We start from the raw sequence: 18346 nt of genomic DNA on the forward strand, positions 1-18346 counted from the left end.
GGCCAAGAGTATCTAAGAAGGAGAGTAACAAAAGTCTAGGAGTAACAAAAGTCTTCAGCAAAAATGAAGAAGGAAACAACAACAAAAACCCTCATTTACTGTGTAAAAAATTAATATGCTAGACACTTTACATCTATTCTATAATTCTGACAAAAGCCTGGAATTTTTATTCCACTTTACAGATGAGGAAACTGAACTTTCATTAAACATAATTCTAGGCCCTAGTCCAACAAAGGGTGTTACTACTGTCTTGGGTAAAAGCCAGCACAGGACTATTGAATAAAGAGGCTGACTTTCTATAAGGTTCATAAACTATAAATTCATCTTGAAAAATATTTATAGGCCTCAAATTTATAAGAAAATATTTCATAAGAAAGAGTAGAAAAAAGATAAATCATTTTTATTAGTTCAGTGACAATTCTAAAAACAAAACCCAAAAATGTACTGTCTCTTTCTAATCACTAATAATTTTAAAGGACTCTTATTTTCTTTCCTTAGAGGGATGAAATTCAAGTGTGAAGAGATCAATTCTTATGGCTAATGTATAACATCTATGATTATTCTTAGTATTCTTATTACAAAGACTGAGAATGCTAACAGGATCACAACTTCAAAGTCCTCTATGGCAACAATATATTACTATAACTTTCCTGGACAATGAAAACAATAATGCACATCTATTACAAGCTTCTCCAAGCATCCACCAAAATTAGATCACCTGTACAATTCATCAAAGATCTGAGTACCGGGACACTTGAGTGCTCAGTCAGTTAAGTGTCTCCCTTCAGCTCAGATCATGATCCCCAAGTCCTGGGCTGGAGCCCCACATCACACATTGGGCAATCTGCTCAGCAAGGAGTCTGTTTCTCCCTCTGCCCCTCATCCCATCCATGCTTTCTCTCACTCTTGCTCGATTTCTCAAATAAAATAAAATCTTAAAAAAAAAAAAAAAAAGATACCAGTACCTACAACTTACAAGGTATTGCAACTTATTTGCTGTATTAGAACCTAACTACAGACCACCACTATACGATGTTTCTAATGTGAACTAGGATATATCATGATTGCAATGAATGGAAGACTGGGATGCTATTTTGGCAATAAGCGAAACTTCAAGCAGATCACTTTTCTGAATATCAACTGTTGTTATCCATCAATAAAATGAAGGCTTTTCAACATGAAAAACAACATGAGGTATATAGCTGACCTAGTTTAAATCATCCTTTGCTTGTAAAAATCAGTTGCATTCTTAAAATGAATTAATCCAAAATAGAAACATATTCTCTGTCAAAAAAAGAAAAAACCCTAATCCTTAAAAAAAATTTTACTATCATATCACCAGCATTTAAAACACTTCAACAGGGATCCCTGGGTGGCGCAGCGGTTTGGCGCCTGCCTTTGGCCCAGGGCGCAATCCTGGAGACCCAGGATTGAATCCCACGTCGGGCTCCCGGTGCATGGAGCCTGCTTCTCTCTCTGCCTGTGTCTCTGCCCCTCTCTCTTTCTGTGTGTGACTATCATAAATAAATAAAAATTTAAAAAAAAATAAAAAATAAAACACTTCAACAAGTACCCATTTGTTGAGAAGTTCACATCACCCTTCATATCACTTTGGGAAAAGAGGATTGATGGATTCAAAGAAGAGTAGGCTTCACAATCAGGAAGGCTTGGAAACGAGTCCTAGCCTTCGCTCTTTCATTCTAAAAAGAGAGGACGATGCTATCTGTCTCCAAAGTCTACTGTGTGTAATTCAAGCAAGTGCCTGTATCATACCTTACGTGATAGCTGGCACAAGTCTTCTAAAAAGGGCAGCCCGGTGGCTCAGCAGTTTAGCGCCGCTGTCAGCCCAGGGCCTAATCCTGGGGACCTGGGATGGAGTCCCATGTCAGGTCCCCTGCATGGAGTCTGCTTCTCCCTCTGCCTATGTCTCTGCCTCTCTGTGTATGTGTGTGTGTGTGTGTGTGTGTGTCTCATGAATAAATAAAATCTTTAAAAAAAAAAAAAAAACCAAGTCTTCTAAAAAATGTTAGTTCCCTTAATGCATTCTATACTTTTCCCAGGCAATCTTCTTTATCACCTTAGATGAATTCTAATCTCTAGTACATTTTTTTATAAAAAGAAAATATTAGCAATAGCATAATGCTTACCCTGGCTCATTTGTATAAGGTTGTTGTATGTTTACTTTATTCTATACCAGGTTGATATCAATGGAGATATCAATTAGAGTGATATCATCCCCCTCCAATGAAAAGTGGGTTTTGGAGGTAGAAGAAAAACTTAACATTCTTATGTACAGAGCATAAAGATATCCATACAGCAGAGAAACAGATACATAGGTATTTTAAAATTTCACAAAGGGTGATTAGGAAAAATATCTTAAAAGGCTTCTTAGGGAGGTGATAATGAAAATAAGGCTGAGAAATACTGCTGTACTTTTTGAGGATACAGTGGAATTATTGGTTCTCAAAAATCAGTCATACTTTTTAATTAAAATAAATCAAAATTTAATCAAGAGTTTTTCTTCAATAACTTATACCATTAATAATAATAAAAAAGAGGTATGACTTGTGATCTTTATCTACAGAAAAGCTGACTAAGGAAAACAATCCTAATTAGGAATTGCAATCTAAGATCAAGATCATTTAAATTAAATTAGAAGCTATCAAAAGTAAGAAAATGCCAGATAAGGAAATTTGGCATACCGTAAACCTGGCACATCAGTTTCTCTCTCAGTGGCAGAGAAAGACAAGGTAGCTTGTTAAGAAAGGTACAAAACAAAACAAACAAAAAGAAAGAAAGAAAGAAAGAAAGAAAGAAAGAAAGAAAGAAAGGTAAAAAACAGAAGACAAGGAAAGCAAAGTCTATTGGGGGCAGGGGTGGGGGAGGTGGAGGAGGGCACCCAGCTGATGACAGAGCTGACACTAGAGCTGACACCATCTCACTTGATACTTGACCAGCCTTTCCCTGACAGCCCCCGGCCATGATATGATGAGTGGGCCAGAGCCAGGGGAAGGCTAGGGAGAAAGTGCCACCAGTTGCCTGAATGGAAGAAGCCAGAACCAAGCTGTTAAGGCCTGCAGCATTTAACTAGACTCTGAGGAACAACGGGATGGAACAAAAGGATGGAACTACAGGTCACAGAGTCCACAGAGATCTCTCCCTCCCTTTCTTTTGTTCTTATTTTCAGTCTAGACAAGAACAGCACATTTGTGATATTGTGCTCCCCTCCAACTGAAAAGAGAGAAAACTGTTCAGCCTGGTTTAACTTGCTTAACTGTTAAGCAAGCCTGGCCTTGCTTTGTCTCTGGAGTAAGTCTGTTTTGCTCTCTCGTCAGAGCATGAAGTCCATAAGAGCAAGCAATGTGTCCCCCTGCTCTTCCATGGACCTAGCTCAGACGGTGCTCAAACACTGTTCCGTCAGATATGATCTTCACTTGCTTAGCACTGGTGGGCTGCTTCTGGGGCTCCTACCTCTCCAATTTGATGATAGGCAGAGGCTAGGGTTTTGCTGGCTGTTCCAGGCAAGGCCATGTTTTCACAAAGCTTTTATGCTTTAAATCCCTAGGAACACATTGCAAGGAATATGGAGGATACGCAATAAAATCTGCCAGCTGGCTTCCTGCACCCCAATGACCATCAGGCCCAGCATCTTCCTTTCCTCCAAGGAATATGCCACAATTACCAACCACAAAATTTTGGTCCTAAGATTAAAAAAAGTATACTCTGGCTGATCTGATAAAAACAAACTTTAGAAAGGAGAAAAATGATCAAGACTCTTCCAGTCTTTAAGGTCCAGATCAAATCAGTTCTACTTAGAACCTAATGTTTCAAACTATTACTACTTTCAAAGGCTCATTAAATTGAGAATCAGAGATCTGGATTCTAATCCCTGTAATCTAACTAGCAATGTATTCCTGAGCACGAGGTGCCAGTGTCTCTGAGCTAGAATTCTTCACCTGTAGATATGAGCGGCCAGCTTCTTTCCTAAGGTTCCATTAAAGTATGGGCTTTCAAACTTGAGTGTACAGCAGAATCGCCAAGGAGGGCTTGTTATGACCAGATTGCTGGGTCCTAGCCCCAATCTAGAATTTCTAATGCAGTAGTCTGGGTGGAAAGTGAGACAGCGCATTTCTAACAAGTCCCCAGGTATTGGTGCAGGTCCAGAAACTGTAATTTGCTAATCTACTACTTTAACCCCATTTCATGGCCAAGTGGAGGAAAGACTATGGGACTGGCCAGGAGACTGAAGTGGATGCAACACTCCCAGTCCATGGAGATGTACTGCAGTGAAACAGCACTCCACAGAGCACCATTTCATCTCAGTTTGACATGAAATACCACATATTAAGTTTGCCTCTGTTCTCTCTGCATCACCCCAAGAAATGTTTCGTCCTACCTTGCCCAAACAAATGACAAAAACAAATAAGGGCATTGTAACTATATGGCAATACAAGGGGTTGAGGTGGTCTATCTCCCAGATGATCTAGAGTAAGCTTTTTAAAAACTATCAAAATGCATACCTTTTTATATGATTTTGACTTGTGACCAATGTAAATGATTTACACATTTAAAAATTAATCTGGAGAAAAAGCAAGCCCTATAAATGACTCAACAGAAACTGAACTGAGCTGAATAACAAATTTATGAACCATACAGAGAAAGGAAATATTTCAAGTAACTTCTGAGCATAGCCTTCTGACTACAAATCCTTAAGAAGTATATTCCAAGGACCAAAAACTTCAGAGAAGAAGCATTCAGATACTGGTTTCTAAAGATACTTCCCACTAAAAGGAACAACAGCTCTTGAGACAAAGAGATTCCAAATCCTAGCCAGTGAGCTTCAAATACCTACTTGTGTCAGAAAATACAGAAGTACTTAGAGCTAAAGGAGTCATGACAAAGGGCATGGATTAACTCCCATAGCCAGATGAGGTACAATTTGATTAAATAAGCAGTAATAGCTTTAATTGATAAACACATTGAATAAATAGAATTGCCAATGTCTATAGCAATATCCAGAAAAAGAAAGACAAAGAAGGGTGGGAGTAGCTAAGGAAACTCTTCTTTATAGACTGATGCTAAATAACATAGAAGACAGAATCTAAAAGTCATCATTTCACTGTAATAACTAAATCAGGAAAGAATCACCAAATGAATGCCAAAACAATTAGTTAAAAAGCTGTTGATGAACAGAATATTCACACAGTGCCCAAGTATTGCCCTGGAGATTATTAACAAAGTTTGAAGCTAGCAGTACATCCTAAGAGGGGAGAGCTCTGGTTAACTCCCTCTCCAATCAAAGATCAAACTTGGCTTCACTAATAGGGAGACAACTAGAGGGCTGTGACTCCTAACGTGATACAACAGGAAGGATCTAATACCATGAATGAGGTATTCTTGCCTACACACACACATATATACACACACACATCATCTAATCGAGAGTCTTAAGCTTCCCAACCTAATTTCCAGTTTCCAGGAAATGTAAGAGGGAGGGACCAGTTAAAGCACAACACAAGGAAACAGGCAAATCCAGAATGTGGGATATTTTACAAACTGGCTGGATTCTTCCAAAAGCCAATTTCTTAGAAAAGAAATAAAATGAAATGAAATGAAACGAAACAGGAGGGGCCAGGAGGATATGGAGGAGCTACCAGACAAAAAGTGAGTCAAAAGATAACCAGATGTAATGCACAAACCTTGGCTGCACTAGGATTTGAAAAATGTCTGTAAAAACATTCTTGGCACATTTGAGGATATCTGAATAGACTGAACATCAAGTGAAATTCTGTAAGCATTAATTAATTCTTTCAGGTGGTGTTATGATTATATGGAAGATTGTATTTTAAGAGAAGCACACTCAAGTATGTACAAGAGTCATGGTGGTGCCACAACAATACACATACAACACACATACAAAATGTTAACAACTTCAGAGTTGTTCATTTAGGCATTGGCCTAGGGGCGGTCTAAGAGCAGAGTGACTCAGAGTGTTCATTTCTTCTACAATTCTGTAATTATGAGCATTTTCATAGTAAAAAGTTCAGGGGAAATTATTAAAATGAAAACATATTCTCAGAGATAAATCTTCCTTTATGAGTTTATGGACCCCAAATTGAGTTACTGATCTAACGGATTTATCTTCTTACCTTCCAGAGCATTAATTCAAAGTAATAGAATATCCCAGAAACTATCATTCCCCATGTTAAGATACGAGGACTGAAAGGAAGGAGTTTAACAAGAATCCAACAACCACTTCAATCAAGTTTCCCTGAAAACAACTCAAAAACATACATACACACAAGTGCATGTCCAAGTGGGGAAATCTGAACAAGCTCTGTGGACTGTATCAGGCCCAATTATCAGTGGCCTGCACTGTTTTGAAGCCATGTATAACAGTACAGGCTTGTTTGCTATAATCGAACACTGGAGTATGAGTTGAGTCCTTAACTTGTAAGAGCAACTATTTGCCTTGCTTGATTTTGCATAAGGAACTCAGTTACAAAGATGCTACTACCACAGCAGAAAACTGGGTACAGGGTACATGAGACTCCCCTATATAATCTTCTGCAAATTCATCGAATCTGTAATTATTCCAAAAACAAAAACCACATTATAGATCTCATGTTCTGGTCTTCTCCAGTTTGAACATATCCTTAACATGACTTCTTAAACCCTTCCCACAACCACTCTGATAAATGACAAGCTTTCTTTAAAAAGAGCCTTTCAAAATCCTAAAGATAGTCAATTCTTAAAATTGTGAAAGTCTGAGAAGAAATCCAAAAAGATTGCTACATCAGCTGCAAATTCCCCCTCATTCCAGCCTGCTCCCTCCTGCTCTCAGACCGCCCCTAGGCCAATGTCTAAAACTTTACAAGCTGGAAGGCCCTTGATGTGAGGGGCAAGGATATGTTTTCCAGGGTACCAGCTGTACAACATCCTCTATCCATAATCAACACTCACTGTGAGCCCTGACTGTGCCCCAAGCTATAGCACAGAGGTCACTCTGTATAGAGGTCACTAAATAGAAACAGCACACAAGAAACATTACTGAAAGGCCAATATGGTAAATGGCTGATTTGGTTTGTATTTGTTCTGAAGACTCACCATCTGGTTTTCATTTTACCTGAACACATGGGTTTTGCTTAATTATTTTTAAAGGAGTCCTGAAAATGCATTTGTCCAACATTGCCTGATTCTGCAGGCAAGGAAATACCTTTTGTATACAACTCAACAAAAGTGGAATACAAAAGGCATCCATCACACATATAGATATGTATTTCATAGCTATGCTCACAGAAAGATGATTAAAAGAAAACAAAGCACCAACAATAGATATTATAAAGTAGCAGTATTTACTTTAAAAAAAAAAAAAGCAGTGACCATATTATTGAGAAAAATGCAATTCTCGGGGCACCTGGGTGGCTCAGCTGGTTAAGCGTCTGACTTGATTTGGGATCAGGTCTTGGTCTCAGGGTCGTGGTACTGAGCTCTGCGGTGGCTCTACGTTCAGCAGGGCGTCTGCTTAAGACTCTTTCTCCCTCCACACACCACCACCTCTCACATGTGCACATGCTTGCAAGCTCTCTCTCTCGCTCTCAATAAATAAAATCATATATGTATATGGAAAGAAAAAAAAAGAAATGCAACTCTCAGAACTTCCAACTGCTTTGTAAAATTCCAAAAGCTTACGTTCAAAATGGTGTCTCATCTGCTAGTAAATAAGTCAGGAAGTGTGTTAATAAATGCCAAAGAACAGAGGCTCCAGCTAGACCATTTCCCAATGCAGCACCAGCATCATGCACAGTGGCAGGAATGGAGGCTTGACAGGAAGGTGCCAACCATCATTCCATTCACAGAGGGCACTTCAGAAATAACTTAACTGCTGTATTTAAATTACAGTTAGGTTAGAAATTCTGCTCCTTCACTACTCTTTAAAATAATCTTAAAAATAATATTTAACTGGAAAGCATCCAAGATAGTGTCACTATAAGGCAACAGAACAGTCCATTATCATAGTATGTTACAAGATTCCTTAGGCCATTCAACCAAGCAATGGGTCCTTTTAATTTTTTTTATAAAAAAGATTTTGTTCATTTATTCATGAGAGACACAGAGAGAGAGAGAGAGGCAGAGACACAGGCAGAGGGAGAAGCAGGATCCCCGCAGAGACCCAGACACAGGACTTGATCCCAGGACCATGCGACCACAACCCGAGCAAAGGCAGACGCTCAACCACTGAGCTACCCAGGTGCCTGCAATGGGTCCCTTTTCATTATAAAGTCTCTAGTATTCTCTGTGGCAGAAAAATGAGAGCAGCCATTTCATAAAATGTCACATCTTCAAATATTTGTATAAAGTTCTATCAGTTGTCTCATAGTCCACAGGCAACAGTGTTTTCTAATTTGTACTAACAGTGCTCGCTTCGGCAGTACATATAATTCGTACTAACAAATATGCATATTGGAGATGAGCATGTTTTGGGAGACCAAGGGTAGAACAGGACCATGGAGGAAATCTCTCTAGAATACTCAACTGTACATCTGAGATCAGTTCAGTCATTATCTCCCTAGATCAACCCCAGATTTGGGGAATATTATTGTCTGATTTAAAGATACCCAATTAAGGACGCCCGGGTGGCTCAGCTGGTTAAGTGTCCAACCATTCATTTTGGCTCAGGTCATGATCTCTGGGTCATGAGATAGAGCCCCTGCTTGAGATTCCTGCCCTCTCCCTCTGCCCACCACCCTCTTCTCAAAAAAAAAAAAAAAGAAAGAAAGAAAGAAAGAAAGAAAGAAAGAAAGAAAGAAAGAAAGAAAAGAAAAAAATTTTTAAACGATATCCCAGATCCCCACGGCTGCTAGCTAACTCTAGAATCTATGATAATGATGGTAAATCTTATTTATAATTAGGCAAGTTAGAAGCAACCATGAGAATGAAAAGTAAAATTTCAGATAAAAATAATTTAAAGTAAGATGGATTTGGTTCACTGCAGTCTATGGTTATCTTCAAAAAGTTAAATATGGACTTGTGCATGTATGTACATGCACAGGGACATATACACTTACTTTTGTGTGAGTTAATTTCTCCTCTTTCCCATCTAAAGCTACAGAGTAAATCCTCATGTGACCGTTTCAAGAACTATTTTTTGCTACTAAATTTTGCCAACAATCTGCTCAGCATTCTAGCAGATGTTTCTGTTTTCAAACCTCTGGGAACTTGGCTGGATCTGTTTTCTTTCCCCATGTTAAAAATAAAAGAAATGGCCCAAATGTGGCCTAATACCCCAGAGAAGTCTTTCCCCACCCCACACCCCCTCGATCTCCCTATCCATGTGACCTCCATGAGCCCTTCTCAAATCTTTACTTTTCCATTAGAGATGTTTCCAATTATGGTCCATTAAGTTGCCAAGGATGACATCACTCAGTTTTTTTTTTTGTTGTTTTTTTTTTTTTTTTTTTTTTTAAGAAAATGCTACTGATTCCTAGTTACTTGGGGGACCATCTGCAACAATTTAAGCCAACTAGTCTGCTGGACCTTATGAACCCACAATGTCACAGGGGGGCAATTTGTTCAAGATCGATTCTACAAATAGAGTAATACTATTACATTGGGGGTTAGAGGGATGGAGGATCTTATTTTTTATATAATGATTTCTTTAAAACTATTTGTGACCCAACCATACCTCAGTGACATCCATAACTTTGATGGCCGCCAGCTGACCTGTTTTAACATGTCGACCCTGAAAAACAGAGAAAAGAAAGATAATTGGCACCACGTTTTTGCAGGATCATTAGAACACAATGATTGCAGTTTCAATAAATCATCTCTTTTGTACTTTTCCCCAAAAGTGATGATGAAATAGTCTCGTGCTCTCCAGCAGAATATGGGTTATAATATCAATGAACCACACTTAATAAACAAAACAAGTAGTAGAGACAGTAAGTTTTGATAAAGTATCAATTTCTTTCTTTCTTGGGTTCAATTTACATATCATTACCTCTCAACCTAAGCAACTTAAATAATATTTTCTTCTATACATCCGGTTGGCCAAGTTTTCTTTCTTAACATTCTGCATAAATAAAATGACCCAAAAAAGCCTCTAGATATTTACTGTTAAAAATGAATAGCAGTCACTTTTCCCTGGTGTACTCCCAAGACCCATTACTTGATTTTATGAAAGTTATATCAAGCTTCTTATTTGAAGCTTTTCTACAGTCCCAAAGTGAGGTTGAGAATAATTACTCAAAATAAGGCAGTGCACAAAGAGATCGGGATGATGCAGAAGGAGAGAGTCTTCTTACAGCTACAGTATCATTTCTGACCTAGGACCTAAAACTCATTTTTTTTTTTTTATGATAGTCACAGAGAGAGAGAGAGAGAGAGAGAGAGAGAGAGGCACAGAGACACAGGCAGAGGGAGAAGCAGGCTCCATGTACCGGGAGCCCGATGTGGGATTCGAACCCGGGTCTCCAGGATCGCGCCCTGGGCCAAAGGCAGGCGCCGAACCGCTGCGCCACCCAGGGATCCCTAAAACTCATTATTTCTATCCCTGAGCATTTCAAACCAATGTGAGGTCATTCTCTCACCCAGATGCACAGGACTAGATTTAATTCCTGTCAGCCCTGACCTTTCCATCCACTCTTTGCAGTGCCCTGATGGCCATTTCTCTGGCGAGTAACACAGAGCTACCCAGATCTCCTGAGCTTGATTTACTTCAGGACTTTGTGGACAATGGTTCTTCTTCAACAAATGTAAAACAGAAAGAATGTTCCCGTATCTCCTAAGAGCCTGCCTCTCTTGTGGTCTCATGATGAACAGTTATGAACTTTAGAACTTGAAACCTGAGGAAATCTCTCCAGTTAGTCTGGAAAGCTTATCGAGGAACTCAAGTTGCATCTAGGACAAAACACCACCATGAAAATGACACTGTATTACAAATACATCTCAATTGTATGTGGTCACGGTGGTGTGGAGTCCTGCAATGGCCCAGCAGTTCATGAGCAGGAGTTACACAACTCTACAGGTAACCAGGACAAATAAAATCCACAGGCCAAGAACCTTATCCCAACTCTCACCGACCTGCAGATGCCACCACCTCCCTCTAAACTGAACTACCTTCCTGGTCTTCAAAAGTGCCACCATAAAAAGGGGGGCACCATTCCAAAAACAAACACACACTTGCAGTTCAAGCAGTCTTAAGTTCTGCTTCTGAGGGGAGCAGGCTGGTCCCACATCGGTCCACAGCCCAAGGAACCCTGTCAGCTATTCCCCAGCTACCATTCCACAAGCATGCTTTTCTAGTGTGGCCAGCCTTGGCAAACATAAACTGTCCCCTCAACTGTGCCTTCAGTACTCCATCATCACATCTTCCCCAACATCCTCAGACAACCCTCCCAGACAGTCTGGCACTCCCTCCTGCATTCACGGCTGAGTAACCCACAATCCTGAAAGAAAATGCTGCCCTGCATACAGGTTACCATACAGCACACAAAATGATCTAAGAAGCCACTCGACATCTACAGAAACTCCATCTCAGAGATACACAGAGTGGAATACAATTGTGTGTCAGAAAGTAGTAATTTATGAATATTATATGGGCTCCCACACTTCTGATTCTATTGCCATTTTTTCCTACCTGTCTGTCCAAGATTCAGTATCTTTTGATAATGCCCATCCCTGAATTACTCATTTAAAATGTCTGCGTAGGGACGCCTGGGTGGCTCAGCGGTTGAGCGTTTGCCTTAGCTCAGGGCATGATCCTGGGGTCCCAAGGAGTTCCGCATCGGGCTCCATGCATGGAGCCTGCTTCTCCCTCTGCCTAGGTCTCTGCCTCTCTCTATGTAGCTCTCAGGAATAAATAAAATAAAATCTTTTAAAAATTTTTAAAAATCCCATGATTATGACTGGTTAACACAACCATGAAGCCAAACTGTGATTTCCTCAAATCCAAAAGCAAAGAGGAAAACTTCAGACAACAGTATTGAGTAATCTTATAGTACTTTCTATATAAGGAACACAAAGATCATCTATCTCCTGAGCACCCAGGCAGTCCTCAAAACTGGAAACACATACCTGGTTACTCTTCCTGTAGCGAGGTTATTTCCAAATTACTAAAGCAAATTTCTTGCTGACAGAACCAAATGATGAGAGAAAATGTCAGAAGAAAATTGCCCCCAGATCTGCTCTTTTTAAGAGGTAAATAGCACTACCCTGGGAATGTGTTAGGTGATATGTGGGGGAGGAGAAGGTCTTCTGAGAATCTGATATGATAACATAAGATCCTTACAGATGAAGAAAATCCATGGGCCGTGGAAAAAAACCACTCCAGAAGTTTATGTAATATAGCAGTATTTCCCTCTATGCCTGAACTCAAGACCACAGAGTATTCTCAAGACTTAGCAATTTGACAGCATAAAAGCTTAGAGGTGTGAATTCACTCAGTGTTTGCTTTCACGGAATGTGAGCTTCCCTTACTAGGGGATTAGAGAGAATCAGTACCTAACAACTAATCAATTATTTTTGTGTTAGAGGATGGACCACACAAAGGCATTAGTCTTCATTAATGTATATCAGGTCTTCCAAAAATTACGTCCATTTTAAAGTTAAATTTAAATTAGGAAATTGTCTAAGAATTCTGTCCCTCTCCTTTCTAAGAAACAAGCCAACATACTGAAAGAAATGAAATTTGAGATCCTGGCAGTGTTTGGCTTTCATTTCTCTGACACCACTTCATTACTGTATTTCCTTGGGAAAGCTGCTTAACTTTCACAAGCTTCCTAGGATCACTGTAGGATCCCAATGCCCTTTTTAGACTAAGCAGGCCATAAATAAAGAACCTAAAGTATATAATGCCCTAGTCATCATATCTGGCATATAATGGGCTCTAAGATGAGAGTCCTCCTCTCTCCACTCCCACCAGAGGTCCATGCTAATAACCCTTTCTCCTTAATTCACCTTGTAACTACCGTAACCCTAGTCTATTTAGGCCCATTTTTTTTTCTCTTTCTTTTTAAAGATTTCATTTATTTATTTATTTATTTATTTATTTATTTATTTATTTATTCATTCATCACACACGCGCGCGCGCGTGCACAGGCAGAGACAGAGGCAGAGGCAGAGGCAGAGGGAGAAGCAGGCTCCACGCAGGGAGCCTAATGTGGGACCCGATCCCAGGACCCCAGGATCACGCCCTGAGCCAAAGGCAAATGCTCAACCACTGAGCCACCCAGGCATCCCCATTTCTCATATTTTCAAAAGGCATGGCCAACAGGGGAAAGGCATTGGGGTGCTAAAGTAATGTACTACCCTGATTATTTTTTAAAAAGAAACCAACAAACTAAGAGAAAACCTCTAAATTTGAAACAGAAATAATAATCTATCTACTCAGATGGGTCATCTTTGCAAAAAAGAACCAAAATGGTGAGCAAAAACAGCCCAAGGAGAAAAACTACAGCTGGGACTGAAATGTACCAAACATCTTTACACCTATAATTGCACATGGAGGTCATATGAAGAGTTGTTTGAAAGGATAAAAATCTGTCTGTGATTTACTCAATTACTACCCCAGAGAGAATATATTAAAGGTTCCTCTCAGGGTTGGTTACAAACTTAGATCCACAAAAGCCAGGTGCCCCCACCCATCAGGAAGGCCCTACCCATGCCCCTTTGGCATCACTTTAGAGTTGTAACAAATGGCCTTCAGTAGTACTTTTAGAGAAAATACACATAATCATAACCAACTGTATTGTGCTAGGGGTCAAAGATATAAGAAAAGACATTATTTCACTGAAGTCTGAGGCTACACATCTACTATATCATTTCACTCTGACCTTTATACCACCTCTTAAAGGCTGCTTCATGCAGTCTGCTCCCTATGATGACCAATATGATCACCTTCCTTTATCTGAGACTGCATCCAGCATGCTGTGTCACTTAAATGCCTCGCCTGCACATGGAGAGGTTTGGAACTTAATAGAACCTTTCTTTCTATTGTATCATCCACTTTTAGAACACCTCAGTATATGACTTGGTCAGTATTAAATATACATACCTAACATCCATTATGAACCTGTTTCTCTTGGCCTATTGCCTGCATTTCTTGGACATGGTGTCCCATCCAGCGTTATAAAATGCCAGAAGGAAGAGACTAAAGGCCCCTGGTTTTATTTATAAGGCACCAGGTGAACATTAATGCACTTAACAAGGCATCCAATGAGGAAAAGCCCCCCCAAATACTATTCACAGCTATTTTCTTAGTAGTGCCTGAAAAATCTTATAAAGGCCAGCAAAACAGGCCATTATCCTATTCTATAGATGAAGAACTCTAAAGTGAGTGTTATCTGCCCATGGTACTATGGTAGTGGGATTCTCTTTCCATAATGATTATATAAAATGCAAGGGATTCACTCCTACCATATCTACCAGCTGGTCAAGTTCCTGCTATTGAGGGCCTTTCTGTTTTTAAAGAAACAGCTTAAATACTTCCCTTCAGTGTCTTCAAAGGGTTACCATGATTTGAAATTAAAATTGTTACTGCAATAAATATTATTTCACACAAAGTCAAATTGGCTCACACTAGCCAGAATTGTCCCCTTTAGTAGAGCAACCTTTGTGGCATCTGATTCATTTTTGGTCTTTAAAGGGGGAAAAGGAATGTTTCCTTTTTTTAAAGGAAAACTCAAACTTTCTTGGCAGACGTTCAAGCTAAGGAAAATGCCCTAATTTCTAACTCATCTTCGTGTTTCTAACAGAGTCAAAATTGCCACCTTGCATCTGCAAATATGCATTACATTTGTGATATATGTTCCAAGAAAAAAAAAACACAACACACATATACTTCATGGTTTTAAAATGCAGGGCATGGTGGCAGCCTGTCCTCTAATGAAGCCTGTCCTAACCCACAAAGAGAAGCTAAGTGGTAGAAGGAACAGCATTCTAGGGAAGCTTTTAAATCCCAAGAGGAAAAAGATGTAATATCACCAACTGACCAACTGCTAGGAACTAACTCATGTTACCTAGACCTCAGGTAACTCCATTAGAATACAATCTGATGAACATGTATGCTCACTGAAAGGCAAAATCTGATGGTCTCATTTACAAGAAGAAACTCAGGGGGTGAAAATGATTTGAAGAAATGAAAGACCAAGTCCTTAACTCAGGACTCATCTCCTTGGGGATGGTCATGCTGCTGTTCAACATCAATCATCCTTTGTCATTGTATGGCATCACCATCTCATATCTTAACAAGGGTATGCACTACAACTTAGCAGCTCCATTTCTGCACACAGAACTTCCTACTTAATTCTGACCTTTCTTTACAGAATCATAAAGGTTTTGCACTCACTCAGCCTTCGAGAGTAGATATATTATTGGAGAAGAAAATTCTATTAAATTTATGACACTCTTCAGGGTAAGTAAACATAATTCAGGAACAACAAATATTTTCTTCTCTCAACAACCCAGAGGGGTGCACACTTTTTAGCCTGAACTCCAGCAAGCAAGACCCTTGTGACACCTGGGAAGCATGCCAGTACTAAAGACAGGACTGTAAGAACAGGATACAAGGCACCAGGATGTCCCCACTCTTGGAGCATGTAGTGAACAAAGCACTTTCTATGCACTTTCATTTACTCCTGATACAACCCAACATATGTACCAATGTCCTCATTTCACGGACAGAGAAACTAAAGCTTTGAGAGGGTTAAGTGGTTAAGTTAATCAGCTCAAGATTCACACCCAGACTTGTTCCCTATACAAAGCTGTAAACTTTAGAATACAAATGATCACAATCATCTCATTAAACCAACTTACATAGAGGAGCTGCCAAGTATACCATTCTATAACATAGATATTTTAAGTGATTATAATCAAACGTGGCAATATAGTAACCAATAATAAAAACCTACTCTGAATCCCTGGATTTTCCTCTCCTATGATAAATCAGAAAAGGTCAATGAAAGAACATCCCAAAGGAATTATTTAGGAAATCTGAAGGCATATGTGAATACATTCAGAGCCTCGATCCTTGGCTTTCTGCGACAGGTAACAAACAGGCTTGTTTGTTCCTTCCTTTATCTCACCATAAATGTTCTTTCAATACATATTGGAGATCAGAATGCTTTTTCTTTTTGATGAGTCTAACCTGAAACAAAAACTCCAGAGATTGGACAGCCCGGGTGGCTCAGCGGTTTAGCACAGCCTTCGGCCCAGGGCATGGTCCTGGGGGCCCGGGATCAAGTCCCACGTTGGGCTCCCTGCATGGAGTCTGCTGTTCCCTCTGCCTCTCTCTCTCTCTCTCTCTCTCTCTCTCTCATGAATAAATAAAATCTTAAAAAAAAAACAAAACCCCAGAGATTAACTTCCTGATACTGGTTTTCTCTCTGCTTAAAAGAAAAACCTATCAATGCCAAAACTCTGTAAGCTGAAGGCTGACTATACTTAACCAGTGCCCAGGACATGTTCTGTGCTGCCAGAGGAGATAAAACACTGCATCTGCCATCAAGAAGTTTACAATTTAGAGGGGTAAAAAAAGTCCACAAGGAGCACTAACATGGTGACAGAGAAACACTGTACACTCTGTAGCAGAAACACTTAAGAAACAGGACAGCGTGACACCAATTGCTTTGGCATGAAGTACAAAAGGTGTTGTTAGAGGGCCATCACTGTGTCATAAAACTATATCAACTCTCTCCCAACTTGGAAGAAAAAAGGAGCTTTTCATACTCTGCACCAAACCAAGAAAAAGCCAATCTCTCCCCAAGTCAGAAGAAGGCTTTCCAACATGGTGATGTGTGTGCCTGCCACAGAAGGGGCAACAACTAGCTGCCCCTCACTCCCATCCAACCTGGGAGTTGTTATTTGATCTTAATCATTTTTTAGCAGTGGTTCGCTGGTTTGCAGATGTAATATTTTAGATACAAGAGGCTTACCATGAGAGAGGGATGTCAAGTGTTTCTATTAAGCAGGTCAGATTCAATTACAAAAATCACTCACTTTTACCCATGATGTATAGATTTCCAGGCGCCATCCCAGACCCACATATGAGAATTCCATAAGCAGGGTATAGGAACCCATGACTTTTTAGACAGTCTCTAGTGATTTTTATGCATTCCGAAGTTTGGTAATCACTTTTCCAAGCTTGTATTAAAAAGCCCAAATTCAAGCTCTCCTATCCTTTTTGGACCATACAATATTTACTTACAGTAACATATGCACTCATTGTCTTAGCTGGGGTTTTTGATGTGTGAAGGTTAGATTCATAACACAACACATAAATTCCAAGAAATGTCAAATACGTTTATAATAAAAACAAAGAATTTATGTTCTGAAGTGTTCAGGAGCTGAAAGGGATAGGCAAGCCTAGTTGAACAAAACAGCTGATTTTACAGACAAGAAAATATACCCAGAGAGCAGGAAGGACACACACCAGTGAGGCTATGCCCTGATGTGTCTATTTTCTCCCCAGGATATCTTTTCACATCACACAGAGTTCAACTTAAAAATTCCAACAGAAGGAAGGAAAGTGAACAGGCGGAGCACAGAGGATTTTATTGAAGTTAACCTACTCTCTACTACACCATACTGATGAATGCAGGTCATTATACACTTGTCCAAACCCACAGAATGTACACCATCAGAGCAATCCTAATGAAAAACTATGGACTCTGAGTGATGATGATGAACCAATGTAGGCTGATCAACTGTACAAAATGTGCCACTCTGGTGGAGGATGTCATAATGGAGGAGGTTATGCACATGTGAAAGCAAGAGGTACGTAGAAATCTCAGTACCTTCCTCTCAATTTTGCTATGAACCTAAAACTGCTGTAATAAATAAAGATTAAAACATTTTTTTAAATTCTAATCTGCTCCACCTTATATTTCCTTATTTTAAAGAACATAAATGAACCTAACCTACATGACCATGTGGTGAATGGTATGAGCTCAGCCACTGACCACTCTTTCTAAGGTTCCATATCCATCCACCACAAAGGCAAAGACAAGCTTCACCAGGTCTTCACTCTAAACCCAAAACCACAGTGTCCCCATTCCAGAGTGCTCTCTTCTAGGAAGTGTCTGTGAAAATTCCAAAACTCAACCAAAGAAGAGAGGCATATTACCCAGACAGCACTCCATAAGCCATTTAAGATAAGGAACCATATAATTAACTTGAGAGAGACAGCTCAGAGTACTTCAGGAAACACTGCAGTCTTGTAGCATCTCCTTACAACAGAGCAGGAATAATGCATGGCCCCATCACACGCCTGCTTTTCCCATCACACTCCTCCACAGCCCAACTAAATGTGAGGTAAGCAGATTCATATTTTTGCACATTTCATCCTTGT

At 39.7% G+C, this 18346-nt stretch overlaps 1 protein-coding gene across 50 annotated transcripts in view; it reads right to left on the reverse strand.

Annotated features, from left to right (window-relative positions):
* Positions 1–18346, reverse strand: part of MAP4K4 (mitogen-activated protein kinase kinase kinase kinase 4) — a 191104-nt gene that overhangs the window by 95805 nt on the left and 76953 nt on the right. For all 50 annotated transcript variants that reach the window (XM_072741448.1, XM_072741443.1, XM_072741438.1 and 47 more), the window contains exon 3: positions 9686–9742. In XM_072741448.1, coding sequence (XP_072597549.1) covers positions 9686–9742 — 57 coding nt within the window. The remainder of the gene's footprint in view (positions 1–9685; positions 9743–18346) is intronic.

This window comes from Vulpes vulpes, chromosome 16 (assembly GCF_048418805.1).
Source record: "Vulpes vulpes isolate BD-2025 chromosome 16, VulVul3, whole genome shotgun sequence".
NCBI classification, from domain to species: domain Eukaryota; kingdom Metazoa; phylum Chordata; class Mammalia; order Carnivora; family Canidae; genus Vulpes; species Vulpes vulpes.